The sequence below is a fragment of the Pseudonaja textilis genome, chromosome 1, assembly GCF_049901715.1.
Source record: "Pseudonaja textilis isolate UNSWEBS1 chromosome 1, rPseTex1.2, whole genome shotgun sequence".
Taxonomy (NCBI): Eukaryota; Metazoa; Chordata; class Lepidosauria; order Squamata; family Elapidae; genus Pseudonaja; species Pseudonaja textilis.
In genome coordinates, this window is record NC_141990.1 from 148,997,422 (window position 1) to 149,014,533 (window position 17,112).

Consider the following 17,112-nt stretch of genomic DNA (forward strand, 5'->3'; position numbering starts at 1 on the left):
ATAATAATAATAATAATAACCTTGGACCTGTCACATTCTCTCAGCCCAAATCATCTCACAGGGTTATTGTTGTGGGGAAAATAGGAGGAGGAAGGTGTGTTGGATATGTTCATCATCTTGAGTAAAAATAAAAGTATTATATCATCTATGATAGTATACCACCATCGGTCAGTGGCAAAAGGCAGTTTTAATTGAATACTTTTACCTTGAGATGATATCCTTAGCACCATCAAACCCCAACATCTGGTCCTTGGGATAGGTGGACAAAAATACCAAATTCAGTCTAAACATCTGGATGACTGTGCAACAAACCATCATTATAAAAAGAAAGCCAAGGTTGAACCAGTAGTAATAGATGCCTTGGGTGCAGTCCCAAAACAACTGGAGCCCCTCTCAAAAACCATTGGCATTGACAAAAATCACCACCAGTCAATTGCAAAAGGCGGCTTTACTTGGAACATCTTACATCTTATGACAATTTGTTCAACACCATCAAACTTCCACATCAATGACCTATCCCAGGTCATTGACAGAAAATCTTGGACAACACTTAGAAAATCTGTGTATTGGATTTACACATATAATAACATGTAATATGTCAATACGGAACTTAACTCAATGTGCATGAAGACCTATACCAGCTAAAGAACTGGCAGCTGTGATTTCATATGTTATGTATATTATATTTTTTATTGATGGTTGAGGGCCCCTAATACAAGAATAATTAAGAACAATAAAATATCTTCCTATAACCATTCAAAGTAATAGACATGGTATAAAAACATTAAAATAATATCAGTAAATACAGAAAATGGCCCTGTTCAAAAGAGCACTGCCAGTATAATAACTAACTTAAACATTTTGTCTGAATGCTAAGCTTCCAGGATTTTTGGATTTAGCTTGGTCTAACATGCTCACAAGAGTACATGAATTCCACAATTCAGACATGGGCTACATATATTCTCTTCTATTTGTTTAAATGTAGCACTTTTCTTAGTTGTTATTAAATATTTACTTTCTTCCCACTCTGTACAATTAACTCATTTTACTTGTGTTATAAAAACAACTAGTATCTTAATCAGGAAGGAGGAATGACCTGGTAAATAAAACATGCCATTTTTTAAGCTCTTTAATTTAAGGAAGCTGAAAAAGTAGACTTAAAGCAATCATCTTTAATTAGAGATTAAATAATACTGCTTTGAAACAAAAAAGGGTTTGCAATCTATTTTCAAGATTGTCAGTTGCTTGAAAGTGTAAGGGATTTATTATGATGTCTTTAAAATAATAATTTGCAGAGTTCAAGGATAGGAAAATGTTATGATGGATGTTGATATGGGCAAATGCCAATTAAATACTTAAATAGTTTTCTGTTATTCATTATGTGTATTTTCTAATTATGCCTTTTGTTTAATAACTCAAAGTATTTATGCTGCAACAATAGTTTTTATTTAAACATATTTTTGAAACAAGATAGTAACTAGTACTGAGAAGAATTTTGTTAATACCTTTTTCAGAATAGGTCCCAAGAGTGAGTTATATAATTTATTTCCATTTTATGCATTTAAATTATTTTTCTTTGTTTTTCCTGATAATTTTATCATGTAATTTAAGTCAGGACTACATTCATAAACATTGTTTCCCCATTTGAGCCAAATAATTGCAGCCTCTTAAAGATTTTTGAGAACTAGATCAAAATCAGTAAATACATTCAGAATGTTAAATGTTTTGTAAGCAGTTAAATGTATCAACAGCTGCAAATATAATATAAAACAATGTAATATAAATTATATAGATGATTATATAACATATTTTCTGCATTTGTTGTGAGGTAATATTAATCAGTGCTCCTTCACATGAGCTAAAATTCATATGGAAAATGGCTTTGAATGGCAAAATTTCCCATTTGTCTAATAAAATGATTATGCTTATAGGATGTCATAAATGACAGATCCAGGATGTAAATAAATCTCTACATGGAAGAACATTGTTTTTCATATAAAATGGCATAAATGTTGATGAAGAGAAAACATTTCTTTTGATTTTCTTTGACAGTTTTACTCCACAATATTTTTTCTTATCCTGATAGCTCTTTCTGCCACAAGAAGCCCATTTCCAAAATATGGGCAGACTGGAAACCTCACTGCCAGTTGTTTCCTAATTATGAAAATTATTCATCATGAAATGTCATCTAAAATGTATATTCCCACAAAACTTTTTCTGACTAATGACAAGTGCTTGTACTGTGCAATCAGAAATGTTTGAAACATATGGTGTGAATGCTTGCAAATATAAATATAAAATCTGCAGCACTTTCAGTATAAAGTAATTTTCAACTGATATTTGAAACTTGGGATTGTTACGTTTAGTAGAAATTAAACTTAGAGAAAATTGGGGAGCTGCTTCTTATAATGCTCTTTATGAATTATTGATATTTTCAGAACATTTACTCTCTTTTGTTTGTGAACACTTCAAGCAGTATAAACAAAGTGGGGTTGGGGAAGCTGTAGGAATTTGTTCAGGCAGTTGCTTGAGTCAACACTGAATTGAGCGTGTGTGTGTTTGTGTGTGTGTGTGTGTGTGTGTGTGTGTGTGGTCGGGTTTTCTCCCGTGTAAGATTGGAAGTATCTAGGCAACGTTTCGATGAAGTCTCATTCATCATCTTCAGGCTTGTGTCTTCGGCTCTGTCCTTCTCAGAGTGATGTGAGCTTGCAGCTGCTTCTTCCTTTTAACTGCTAGTGGGGGTGTGACTTGATTGGGTGGGGTTTTGGCTGTGTTCTGATTGGGTGGGGGTGTGTTCTCATTGGTAGGGGGTTTGGCTGTGTTCTGATTGGTTGGGGGTTGGCCGTGTTCTGATTGGCTGGAGGCATGTTCTATTCAGGTGGGGGCTTGGTTGTGCTCAGGTTAGTCTTAGTTGCTGGGGGATTTGAGCTGGTGAGCTGTGATCCTGCTGTTTGGCTTCGAGTTCGTGGTCATGCTGCATCTTCATGGTGGGTGTCAGTTTACTTCATGTATGGCTCGGAGGGGTTTGAAGTGGGTAGTGATGCAGCTGCAGTGCGGCTTCTGGTCCGTGGTCGTGTCTCATCTTCTGTGTGGGTGTGAGTCTGCTTTCTACGTGGAAGTGTGGTGGTGGCATCTTGTGTGGCCCTCATGGGTGTGGGTCTGGTGTCATTCTTCATGTTAGGTACTCGTCTGTTCATGAGGGCGGGTTTCCAAATGGCTGGTAGGCGGGAGGTGTCATCTCGTTTATTCATGCTGTGTGGGCGTTTTTCTATCACACCCACCTGGTTGGGGTGTGTTTGAGGTGGAGGTATCGGGGGATGTGTTTGTGCCCAGGTGCTTGCCTGGCTAGTGGTGTGGAGATTTTTTTGTTTGTGAGTGCAGGCTTCCAAATGATTGACAGTCTCGTGGAATCATCTCTTCTATTCATGCTTTCTGGTCTTTTTTCAATCTCTATGGCTTCTCTGATAATTCTGTGGCTGGGGTTTTCTATAGTGGCTAGGGTTTTGGTGCCATTGAAGTTGATGCTATGACCTGTGGCTTTCATGTGTTGGACTAGTGAGGAAGTGTGTTCCAGCTTTTTGACTGCATTTTTGTGTTCATCCAGGCGGGTACTTATTCTTCTATTGGTCTGTCCAACGTATGTGGCCGAGCATGATGCACAGGGGACTTTGTATATGCCTTGGTTTTCCAGGTCAATTTTATCTTTGGGGTTTCTAAGGATGGCTGCTATTTTTCTGTCTATTTTGAAGGCAGTCTTGATGTGATGCCTGTGTAGTATCTTACTGATTTTGTCTGTAGTACCTCTTATGTAGGGCAGGACAGCTGTTCCATAGGTCTGTTCATCTTCTAGGTCTCCATTATGTCTCAGTGTGCTTTTGTGGATCAAGCCGGTGATTTTGCTTTTGTGGAAGCCGTTGGCTGTCAGTATTTTGGTCAGGGTGCATAGTTCAGTCTTTATGTGTGTCTTGTCTGCCAGGCGTTTGGTTCTAGCGATTAGTGTTTTGGCCACGGAGTTTATCTGTGCTGGGTGGTGGTGGGATTGGGCGTTGAGGTAGCGCTTGGTGTGTGTTTTCTTCTGGTATATGGTGTGTCCTAGTGTGCCATCTGTTTTTTTGTATATTAGTACATCTAGGAATGGTAGTTGTTTGTTTGTTTCTGTTTCCATGGTGAACTTGATTTTGGGGTGTGTGCTGTTTAGATGTGTTAGGAAATTGTTTAGGTTTTCTTTTCCATGGGGCCAAATCACAAATGTGTCATCGATGTATCTTAACCATAGTTTGGGTTTGTGGGTGGCATTAGCCAGGGCTCTGGATTCTAATTCTTCCATGAACAGGTTTGCAATGACGGGTGACAGTGGTGATCCCATAGGGGCTCCTTCGATTTGCTTGTATCTTTGTCCTTTGTATATGAAATATGTGTTGGTTAAGCAGTGTTCTGTTAGTTCCATGAGGTGTTTAGCTGGTTGGTATTTATTTTGGATGATTTCAAGGGTCTCTTTTATCGGGACTTGAGTGAATAGTGAAACCATGTCAAAACTTACAAGCAGATCTTCTTGTTCCATGTGTAGATCTTTGATCATTTCCAAGAAGTGGTATGAGTTTTGTACATGTGAAGCTGCTGTTTCAGCATGGGGCTGTAGTTGTTTTGCTAAGTGTTTAGCTAGGTTTTGTAGTGGTGCTCCTCTGGAGCTGACTATGGGTCTGAGAGGTATGCCTTCTTTGTGTATTTTTGGGAGGCCATATAGTTTGGAGCATCTGGAAGATTTTTCTCTTGGGATGATTGTCTGTTGGATCTCTTTGCTCATGTGGCTGGTTATAATTTTCTTCTTGGTTAATTTTTCCAGATATGTGGTTGGGTCCGTGTTTATGGGTTTGTATGTAGAGTCTTGGAGTAGGTCTGTCAATTTTGTTTCTTTCATAGTCTTTTCTATTCATTACTACTGTGGCATTCCCTTTGTCTGCTGGAAGTATGATTATGCTGCTATCTCTTTTCAGGGTTTGTAGCGCTTTAATTTCTTCTTTCTGCAAGTTGCTTTTGGGTGGTTTGCTTGTGTATAGGATGTTGGTAACTTGGTGTCTTATTTTATCAGCTTCATCTGTATTTAATTTGGTTAGGCTGGATTCTACTGCACATATGATGGATTCTGTGGGGATTTTTTTGGGTGCTATAGCATAATTGAATCCTTTGGTTAGGACATTTGTTTCTGTTTTGGTGAGTTCTCTGTTGAAAATGTTATATACTAATTGTTTCAGGTATTGTTGTGAGTTGTTGGGGGCTTCCTTGTCATGTTCTAATTTTTTTAGGTTCTTCAAGAGTTTGTCATTTTTGTAAGTGGTTTCCGTTTCAGCTCTCCAAGTTGTAAGTTGTTTTATCCTGTCCCAAAGTAGAGGGTGGATTTTGCTGCTTACTCCTCTTTCAGACATGAAGGCTGGCTGTGGGAAATAAATCATTATGCTCTTTATAATTGGAATTTAAGAGTCTACAGTTAATCAGGGATAAAACTGGAAATGGAAGTTAGAATTGCTATATTTACTCTCTAGTCAAGTGGTGATATGTCACTATATTTGGATATAAGAGACAAGAAAATTGTGTACCTCCATACTTTATTTCCTGAAGCTGAGATTCCTGTTTTTTTGTATGTGATAAAATATGAACTTTTAAAAAGTATTTATTTAATATACTGTTGCTATCTCTAGATTTCTATTCTTATAAAAATGTTTAAAAAAATCAAACATTGTTTGCAAGGGGAAAATATGAAATATTTCTTTTGAATGTTAAACATAGAGTATGGATTCTAATCATTTTCTCAACAGTAGTGTGTTTTTTTAAAGTAACTTTTGTAAGCGTAAGTATTTTCCTCTCCTAGAAGTGCTTTGAATCCACATCTGGGCTTCACTTCCTACCTTGGTCCAAATGCTTGATATTGAATGTTGTAACTCAACAAATAAGACTGACAGGACTTCCACAATCCATTCATCTTACTGGGAGGTAAAAGGAAAAAAGGTGATAAAAATGAAATAAATTCTACAGCATCATTTTCTGACCATGTAGCATTAAGATGGGTGACCAGGGAAATCAGCCCTTTCTCCTTTGTGGGGAAATAGACCAATCTCATCCAAATAATAATAATAATAATAAAAGAGAATATGATTTTTCCTCTTTTTAGCTGGAGGTGGTCAGATACATATACTAGCAAAGAAAAAACAGGGCTGTAATGTTTATTTACTAGGGCCTTTTGTACTGTACTATGTATCAGTTTCTCCTGAGATGAAATCTTCCAAAATTTCATATAACCTTTAAAAAAGCCAAAACTATTGTTGACAACAGATATAGAACCATTTCATTTGAAAGTAAATGGTTAAACGCAAAGCTGGGAATGTAACATGTTTTTCTTTTCTAAAAGATAAAAGCCATTTGATGATAGATAATATGAAGGAGGTACAGAACAGTAAACTGATAATTTATCAATAACACAGGCAATGCTCTTGAAGTATTTTTTCCGCTATAACCCTTATGCTATACATTCAAAATAAATGTTTAGACAATTTATACACATTTTAAAAACAACGTTCAACAGTTCTATGAAAAACATACCATATTTATCTTATAATAGCTTCCTTTGTTACATTTGCATTGTTTCACTAGCTTCCCTAGTGCTCAAAAATGCTTCGGTTAATGTCCAAGCAGCTGTACAAGTTGAGCTGCTGTGGCTCTTCTGTGTTACTGAAGTGTGGATCCAAGGGGGCACTTTTGCTAACAGGATTTGTACAGACTTATTCTGATTTATGCAAAATAAAGGAATGGAAGGTGAAAATAATTGGCCTACCGCCTTGTTCAATTGGCATCACTTCCATCACCAGTGAAAAGAAGTCTTCCAGTTTTGTAGGGGCAATCTGATTCAGATCTGATAACATTTAACAAAAAAATAGATTGACCCATTGCAATATTTCACTGCAAAATTATGCCTTGTGGATTTGGAGAACAAAGTTTGGTAATTCATTGTGGTTGAGATTTCTTATTGTTAGTGGTTTTAAAGCTTAATATTTTAAATTTTAAGTGTCTCTTTTCCCTTTCTCTTTTAGTTTCATTAGTACAAATACTTCTGGTGGGGTTTTTTTCCCTTCATCCTACATTGCTCAATGTAGTTTTATCCCAAATTATTACTCATGTGTTTGGGCTTGGTTGCTACTTGTAAAAGAGTCCACTTCCTGTCAGTTATATCTGAGTGCTTGGATTACGGTCTTAGATAAAGAGTTTGGCACTGTATGTTCTTGTTGGAAGGCATGCCTGGGCTTTGCTAAAGATATAGAATGATTCTGTCTGTGCATAATTTACATATCTGTCACTTTCAAGTATTACAATTTGGACTTTCTTTATGTTACCATGGTTTGCATCTTATCATTTCTTAATTGCATTGTTCCAAATGTTAATTTAATATTTGAAGAACAAATTGGAACTGATGGAATTAAGCATTCAGTTATGTTTTTCTTTGCCACAAAAATAAATATTTTCCAAGTTTTCTTAAACTGTATTTGAAACTGCATACCTTAGCATATCTTTTACACCAGGACATTAGTGAAAATCTGTAGGAAAGAATTTGCTGGTTTTCACTATCATCCCTGGCCAGGAAATAAAGAGGCACTAATATTTGCACATCCTCTAAAGAATATATTGGAACTGCCAAGTTTCCCTGGTTGTATAGATTGTCAAAGAAAAAAACAACTTGAGGAAGTTGCTTCTCTCTTCCTACCTGAAAGGATCATTGCATTTGTGTGTGTGTATGTGTGTATGTGTGTGTGTATGTAACCCCCTCTACGTGAACCTGAATTCTGATGGAGGCATCAATATAGTTTTCTTAGCAACAGCACCACAATTATTTGCTTTTGCTTCCAGGTTAACGCTTGGCCAGCCATTTTTCTACTTCATCTTTTTTTCCTTTTGAACCATATTGATTGGGTTACAAGACTGAAATCAGGGATTATGTTATTATTGAACCTTGTTCATGCTTTTTGCAAAGTGTAGTATTTTTACATGGTTTAAGGTTTTAATAAATACACCTGCTTAGTCTCAACACTGTGTAGTTTATCCAGGTTTCAAACAAATATAAGCAAACAAGACAGGCAAATTGTGTGTCAAGAAGAGGCAAGAGTGATAAAGTTCAAAGATAAAAAGTCAAATCTCAATGAAAAATCAAGGCAGCTAGAAGTTCTAGGAGAGAAATTTACAGAGACCTTCATGGATTGGCATTACTCCAACATAATTATGAAGCTTAAATTGTTTCCTAAATACCAATGGCTTTGGACTCATCTGAACTCACTGGGCCTAATTAGGCCTGGTTTTCTTCAGCAGGTCATTCTTGTCAAGCCAAGCACTTCTATATCTTTCTGTTTGGCACTGTTTATCTTTAGATATCAATGTTTTTAACAGCAGGTTGGAAAAACTCTGTTTGGGTCATAGTCCACAAGAACCAAGGCTGGAACAGTGGAAACAGTTGTTGGCTAGGCATCATGGTTGATCCCTGGGAGATGTCCTGTTTCTAGGAGGCATCTTCTGAATCTCTTCCTAAGGAGAGTTACTGAATCTGACAATGATAATGCAAGATGTTGTAGGACATTTATAGAAAGTCAGCATCCACGCATCCTCCTAGAGAATGAAATTATTTTGGGGAATATCAAAAAGGAAGGATATAATTTTTCCCCTAAAGGAGAAATGAAAAAAAATAAAAATCTTAAGAGATGCAGAAACCAGTCCCAGTCTCCCTGCCCCAAGCAGAAACTGAGGAGGCCAGCTTTTAGAAATGCAGATTTGGTATTCCATTCAGAAAGACTAGGCCTGACAGAAACTCCAGATAAGCAATTAGGTTGACAAGATTAACTCAGACAAACACATAGGATTTGCATTTTCCCTTCTGCCTATAGAGCCAGCCATGACCTCATATGAATCTGACAACAGCCATTAGAATATTAAAGGACATCTTGCACAGGAACAGAAAACAGAAAGATATAAAACCCACCCACTCCCAACTCCATTTTGTCAGCTGTCTCAGAATCACATGCTCTTGGTGGTTCTATTTATTAATAAACCAACTTTATTTTCAATCAGCCTCTATTTTATTCCTGGCTTGGAACTGGAACTGGATTTTTCTTCCAACACATTCTGGGTAATAATGCTATTGACAAAACAAATCTACGAGGTACCCCCATAGTATTGGTTCTAGAAAAATCTCTTGCCTCATTATGTGACACTGTCACTATGATTCCTTAAACTCTGTGTGGTCTCTAGTGCCTACCTTTTAAATAGATGTTCATATGTCCAGCAAATTTACAGTTCTCATTTCTGTTGAGGTCTTTGACATGCAACTATTTTAAAACTGGCTAATAGTATAATGGGATTTATTGGATAGGTAAATTAAATGCATTTGTTGAAACTTTATATTATGCTATATTATACTTATACTAACTGATAGTATTAATTATTAACAGGGTTGGCTTCCAGTAGTTTTCTCATACATTTCTCTGTTGTCATACTTTAAAATGGTAACATTTCAATTTGAGATTTTTATGAACATTTAGGGACTACATTATGATTTAAAATGATCAAAAATTCTTGTATACAATAATATGGAAGTGAAAGTGAAATCATGATATATGCTGCTGTAATAAATATATTTTGAGTGTTATGAGTGCATGTCCATGTATGAAGGTCATAGTTCTTAAATGAAATAGAAAACATGTTTGAGTTTATCAGATATATTTTATTATGTTTAAGTTTATTATTTGCCATTTGTGAGGCTACCCTGATGTAAGGTTTTTGTCTGATACGGAATCCTTAATCATTTCCCTCCTGCAAACTTTGATGTAGTTAGAATACAAGTCCTACCATGTTTTGCAGGAAAAGAGGGTCGGAGCAATTTTAATAAGATGAATTTAGTACATCACTCTCATTTCATGCTGGGTTGGAAGAGAAGCAATATAATACTTTGCACATCATTTTGGAATTCCTAAAGGACTTGTATCAAGGCAGAAAGTGAACAGGGTAAAAATGTTACCTTTCCTATAGTTCTAAAAAAATGTGCTGTAAGGATAGCTATTTGGAAATATAATTTTGGTTTCTTTTGTTTTTTCCCCACAGCTAATTCAAGTCTTCTTGGAGGAGGTGGTGGTAAGTTTGGGTTTTTGTTTTTTTTTGCCTCAGGTATTGAAAGAAATAATCTATATTTAAGATTAAATGTTTGAATCACAGTTAGACAATTGCTGCCTAATGTGTAAATTCTAAATGTCTGCAGTTTTTAATAATGTAAATAATTGTATTTATCTTGTTGGGCTACCAAATCTGGCATTGCTATTTAATAAAAGGTTAGATTTTACGTTTTCATGATCTGATTAAATTCCACCATGATTGTAAAGTGATTACCACCAACAGGTTTTATACTCTGAAAGAAGAGCTGGGTTTCGGAGAGAAAGTGAGGAGACAGAATTTAAATGTGTTGAGATGACAGGCTGCTGCTAAATTAGATGTACAGTGAATAAAAATATATCTAATTTCCAGTTTTCTGAACACTGATCTATTGAGACACTACATACTTGTAATTTATTAAATTTAATGTCACTCTAATTGTTCAGAAAAAATGGTAATATTCTCTTCCTTTCCCCTTGCTTTTTCTTTCTTTTTCTTTTTTAAGAAACTAATCATTGTGTTTTTAATTTTATAGCTTTCAAAACTATTGAAGCAGTTTAGCAAAAAGAATAACATGAAGATGATTTTTGGCATTTGTATTGCTCATTTTATTCCAACAAAAAAATAAATAAATAAAAGGAGGAGGGAGGAGGAGGTGGCCTTCCTGTTGGATATCTTTCAAATGCTGTTGTCAGATATCTAAGCATATTTTCTGGCTATTGTTGAGAGGGGTCTGGAGATCTCAGTCTATTTCTCTGAATGGAAATGAAACAAAATTAAACTGCTTGAAGTGTTGGGAGTCAGAATCAATGGATGCACTCTTAATCTGACTGGCAGTATTGTTCAATTCTTATTTTTGGAACAGACTTGTATTTGGTTTTATTTCTACACAGAATTGTAAAGTCATGGAATAGTTATTTATATATCACATCATTTTATTTGATGAAGTTACTATCATTATTATTAATTGGAAGAAAAATAATATATAGCTTGTTTGCATGAGGCACTGCCCTGAAATTACCTTCAGAGAAGGAAAAGGGAATAAATGATCCTGGGATGATTGTAAGGTAAGCTATCAGGTAGAGTTGTTTCCATATGACTGTGCTATTGTAGGAAGTTATCACCCACCCCACTCCTAGAAAAATAAAATATCCTGCGAAATATTAAAAAGGCAGAATATTTCCTCTAAAACGAGTGGAAACTCAGAAGCAGAAACTCATGCCCACCTTTGTTAATGGGTGGGCCATTAAGGCCTGGGCCAGAATACTTTACATAACAAAGATCTCCAGGTAAAGCTATAGCAATTGTTCAAAAGCCCTTTCAAGTGCATTATCATCCAGGAAGACTCAACCAAGCCTGGAACTCAGGACAGCCTATAGAGTTGCCCCTGGATAGCCTCATGGGAGTCTGACAACCAATCAGAATACAAGCTCCAATTCAAATCCCAACAAAGGTTATAAAACCCAGGCACTCTCAGCACCTCAGCCTTTTCTTGATCTCTTCCTTCACCTTGAAGCATGTGATCATTCTTCCTTTTCACTCTGGAGCTCCAGGCGATGTGGCCATGTCCACCATTAAACTTTGCAAACAGCCTCCATGTTTCCAGTGTCTTTTTCCCCACTTGGAACTGAACCCAGAAGGATATTTCTTCCAACACATGGTATAGCAAATTCTTCCAATTTTTCCAAGAAATCTCTCATCTAGTTTTGTTATCTAAACCTTTTGTATATTTCAGTTTGAAATATACAAAAACAACCGGTCAACAGACTGATTGGAAGGAAGGGATACTCATTAAAACGTAATGTGTTTTAAATCTGAATATGCAGGGTTGTTTTTTTTCAAATCAAACACCTAGAATATGGTGAACAATTTGATGTTCAGAAATAAAACTGGATAACAAAATTGGAAGTAACAACATGGCTGTTAATACTCACTTGGTTCAAATGCTCCTTTTTCCCATCAGAATTTATTACATTGGTCCCAACAGACCAATTTTAATCTTCATGGCAACAAGGAATTCTGAAGAAACTTAATCCATTATGACTTGCACTTGAGCAACTGCTCCATTTGGAATGGCCAGAAGAATTATTAGAGAAAGGGTCTAGTTCTAGAATTTCAGAATGAGGTCAGCCATATTCCAGCCTATGCTAGCTCAAATAACTAGATCCAGATGGGAACCAGGCAAATGTTTAATTACCTGAGCATCCCCTGTACAACAAAGAGCCTTTTCAGAGCCAAGTTTGATGTGCTACTCCCCCACAGCTCTTAATGGGAGTTTTACAGAGTCTCAGACATATAAGATCATGTCTGCATAGAAATTTTGAAGGGGTGGGGGAGATAGTGAGCTGATGAGGAATGGAGACACTGATGAAGTAAAGACTGTGATTTCATGCTGTGCTCAGATCAACAGAGTTTTTCTGGATAGGGATTGTCCACATGTTCTCTAGAAGACTTATTCTCATGAAGAAATCTGCAGGAACTAGAGAATCTGCAGGTAAACCATTAGTGGAGCATCTGGAGAAAAAGAAGAAACATCAAACTCTCAGCCTCAGGTGGGGCCTGCTTTAAAGCCACTGGCATAACCCAAACCTCATTTTTGGAATACAATTATTTTTACAGCTATAGAAATCTCCCAAACTTCAGAACAACTACATCACCTGATGAGTGTTCCTATGATTTGGGAGAAGATTAAAGTGAAATATAATTATGAGGATTCAAAACTAAGTGGAAGTGAAAAACTTGTGTAGAGTTTAAATTATGAAAATTTAAAATATATTAAGGATCAGTTAAATTTGGCATATTGTTCACTGTAAAGTATTTTGGAAATAGTTAAATATATCAAACATCTAGCCACATAGAATTAACCTAAGAAATGAAAATGTACTAAGAAATAAATTTGGGCACTTTGTCAGGAGAAAGGCAGGAAACCAGGTTCTACAACAATATTTTATTAGTAAACTAAGGATTAATAAGAACAGAATACTGTACAAAAGAAAATAATATAAAATCAACTTGTTTAATCAGGAAAAAGATAGTAAGTACTTTACAAAAATTGGAAACCCTTTATGGACTTTATGCTGAAACTGTTGATGATTTCTAAATTTGCCAATTAAAAAGGATTGAATGTTGGTAGAAGTGAACTACGTGATATAATCTTAAAGTGGGAAGGAGTGATACTATTTCTGTAACAGCTGCAAAGAAGATTGGAATAGTTTTTTAAAGTAATTTTCTGTTCTGTTTTTCTCTTTCATTTCTCTTTCTTTTAACCACATCTGTATTTTGTTCATGTTTATCTTTATTCATGTAAAAATCTTTAATAAAAGTGACATTAAAAATATTCTTGTTCACAAGTACTATTGAGGCCATCACACCTGTTCTTTAACACTTTCTCTTTCAATGCAATCAAAAACTTTCATTCTTCTCTTATTGACATGTGTTATAGGCCATAATGAAAGATTTTTTTCTTGATTTTCTCCTCTCAGATGAACTATTTACTATAGAATACACAATGTAGCTAAATATGTCCTGGCCGCAGTTAAAATTTATTTAGTAGCAGTTAAAATTCACAAGCAGATAAATCGTACTGAGCATAGATAAACTTACTAAAAATTCCTATTTCATTTTATCTATATCTTTATTTGTTTTTACATCTTTGTTATGTCTTTCAGAGGCTCCACTTCAGTCTATAGTCTTAGTTTTAATATTACAAATTTTATAGGAATATGTTAGGATTCTAATTTTATAGTACTTTATTGAAATAAGTGTAACTTTTCTTGCTTTTATTCTATGCTGCTATAATAACCATAATCAACATTTGATTGATTGTATTGAGTTGTATTATTCATAATTATTTAAATAACCTGAATATACATAAATTACATAACGTTGCTACAACTTTAAAAGCACAACTACAATGACATGGGAAAATACCCGAACAAAGCTGAATACCATACATGTAAGTACCCGCGAAAACTTAAGAAAACAAATATCAAACCTCTATGGGGAGGAAATAAACACCCAGATCAAAACCTATGAGAAGCTGGAAATCAAAAGAGCAGGAATAGTATGTGACCACAAATTCCTATGCAGCTGCAGAGACAACAATACAACACCAACCTGCTTCAAATTAACATTTCATCACAGCACAGCACAGCAGTCACTAAACGTATCCTGAAAAGAACTGAAATGGCTCTACTCAGGAATGAACTCCACAGTAAGAGATTCCAATTGGATCAGTGAAACAAAGATTTGCTAGCACTACACCTGGAACTGAGCAGCAAAATCCACCCTCTACTTTGGGACAAGATAAAACAACTTACAACTTGGAGAGCTGAAACTGAAACCACTTACAAAAATGATAAACTCTTGAAGAAACTAAAGAAATTAGAACATGACAAGAAAGCCCCCAACAACTCACAACAACACCTGAAACAATTAGTATACAATGTTTCCAACAGAGAACTCACCAAAACAGAAACAGATGTCCTAACCAAAGGATTCAATTATGCCATAGCACCCAAAAAAATCCCCATAGAATCCATCATATGTGCAGTAGAATCCAGCCTAACCAAATTAAATACAGATGAAGCTGATAAAATAAGACACCAAGTTACCAACATCCTATGCACAAGCAAACCACCCAAAAGCAACTTGCAGAAAGAAGAAATTAAAGCGCTACAAACCCTGAAAAGAGATAGCAGCATATTCATACTTCACAGCAGACAAAGGGAATGCCACAGTAGTAACGGACAGAAAAGAGTATGAAACAAAATTGACAGACCTACTCCAAGACTCCACATACAAACCCATAAACACGGACCCAACCACATATCTGGAAAAATTAACCAAGAAGAAAATTATAACCAGCCACATGAGCAAAGAGATCCAACGGACGATCATCCCAAGAGAAAAATCTTCCAGATGCCCCAAACTATACGGCCTCCCAAAAATACACAAAGAAGGCATACCTCTCAGACCCATAGTCAGCTCCAGAGGAGCACCACTACAAAACCTAGCTAAACACTTAGCAAAACAGCTACAGCCCCATGCTGAAACAGCAGCTTCACAAGTACAAAACTCATACCACTTCTTGGAAATGATCAAAGATCTACACGTGGAGCAAGAAGACCTGCTTGTAAGTTTCGACGTGGTTTCACTATTCACTCAAGTCCCGATAAAAGAGACCCTTGAAATCATCCAAAATAAACACCAACCAGCTAAATACCTCATGGAACTAACAGAACACTGCTTAACCAACACATATTTCATATACAAAGGACAAAGATACAAACAAATTGAAGGAGCCCCTATGAGATCACCACTGTCACCCGTCATTGCAAACCTGTTCATGGAAGAATTCAAATCCAGAGCCCTGGCCAATGCCATCCTCAAACCCAAACTATGGTTAAGATACATCGATGACACATTTGTGATTTGGCCCCATGGAAAAGAAAACCTAAACACACCTAACACATCTAAACAGCACACACCCCAAAATCAAGTTCACCATGGAAATGGAAACAAACAAACAACTGCCATTCCTAGATGTACTAATCTACAAAAAAACAGATGGCACACTAGGACACACCATATACCAGAAGAAAACACACACCAAGCGCTACCTCAACGCCCAATCCCACCATCACCCAGCACAGATAAACTCCATGGCCAAAACACTAATCGCTAGAACCAAACGCCTTGCAGACAAGACACACATAAAGACTGAACTATGTACCCTGACTAAAGTACTGACAGCCAACGGCTTCCACAAAAGCAAAATCACTGGCTTGTTCCACAAAAACACACTGAGACATAATGGAGACCTAGAAGATGAACAGACCTATGGAACAGCTGTCCTGCCCTACATAAGAGGTACTACAGACAAAATCAGTAAGATACTACATAGGCATCACATCAAGACTGCCTTCAAAACAGACAGAAAAATAGCAGCCATCCTTAGAAACCCCAAAGATAAAATTGACCTGGAAAACCAAGGCATATACGAAGTCCCCTGTGCATCATGCCCGGCCACATACATTGGACAGACCAATAGAAGAATAAGTACCCGCCTGGATGAACACAAAAATGCGGTCAAAAAGCTGGAACACACTTCCTCATTAGTCCAACACATGAAAGCCACAGGTCATAGCATCAACTTCAATGGCACCAAAACCCTAGCCACTATAGAAAACCCCAGCCACAGAATCATCAGAGAAGCCATAGAAATTGAAAAAAGACCAGAGAGCATGAATAGAAGAGATGATTCCACCAGACTGTCAATCATTTGGAAGCCTGCATTCACAAACAAACAAATCTCCACACCACTAGCCAGACAAGCACCTGGGCAGAAACAGATCCCCCCTGATACCTCCAGCTCAAACACACCCCAACCAGGCACCCAGATGAAACCTAGCTTCCTAACAAATGATAGCCGTCCATTTACCCGGAGCCAAGCTGCACTAAAGGCCTCCAATAAAGGAATACAATGTTGCCAGCCAATCAAGATACAAAAAGAGCCCCAAAACAGACAAAAGATATTAGAAACACCAATCAAGCAGAACTCCAAGACCAATAAACACAGACCAAGACTCCCAACCAATCAGGATGAAGAAAAAAACATTCTGGCACAGCAATAGGCTGCCCCAAATTTAAATCTGAAACCATTATAAAAGTCTGACTCACAGATGAACACTATACAGAAGCCTGATGATGGCAGATGAGATTCTGCTGAAACGTTGCTACAACTTTAAAAGTACAACTACAATGACGTGGGAAAATACCTGAACAAAGCTGAATACCATACATGTAGGTACCCGCGAAAACTTAAGAAAACAAATTACATAACTTATATAGATAATATAAACAACAAATAATATGTAATCATTGGGTTACTTTCATATATAACAGATATCTTGAAGTTTGGTCAGATATTATACC

The 17,112-nt window shown here is 36.5% G+C and overlaps 1 protein-coding gene across 4 annotated transcripts in view; it reads left to right on the plus strand.

The window, feature by feature from the left end:
- MACROD2 (mono-ADP ribosylhydrolase 2) overlaps positions 1 to 17,112 on the plus strand; it is a 1,143,457-nt gene that overhangs the window by 145,100 nt on the left and 981,245 nt on the right. For all 4 annotated transcript variants that reach the window (XM_087919277.1, XM_087919278.1, XM_026712814.2 and 1 more), the window contains exon 4: positions 10,132 to 10,161. In XM_087919277.1, the coding sequence (XP_087775403.1) occupies positions 10,132 to 10,161 (30 nt within the window). The remainder of the gene's footprint in view (positions 1 to 10,131; positions 10,162 to 17,112) is intronic.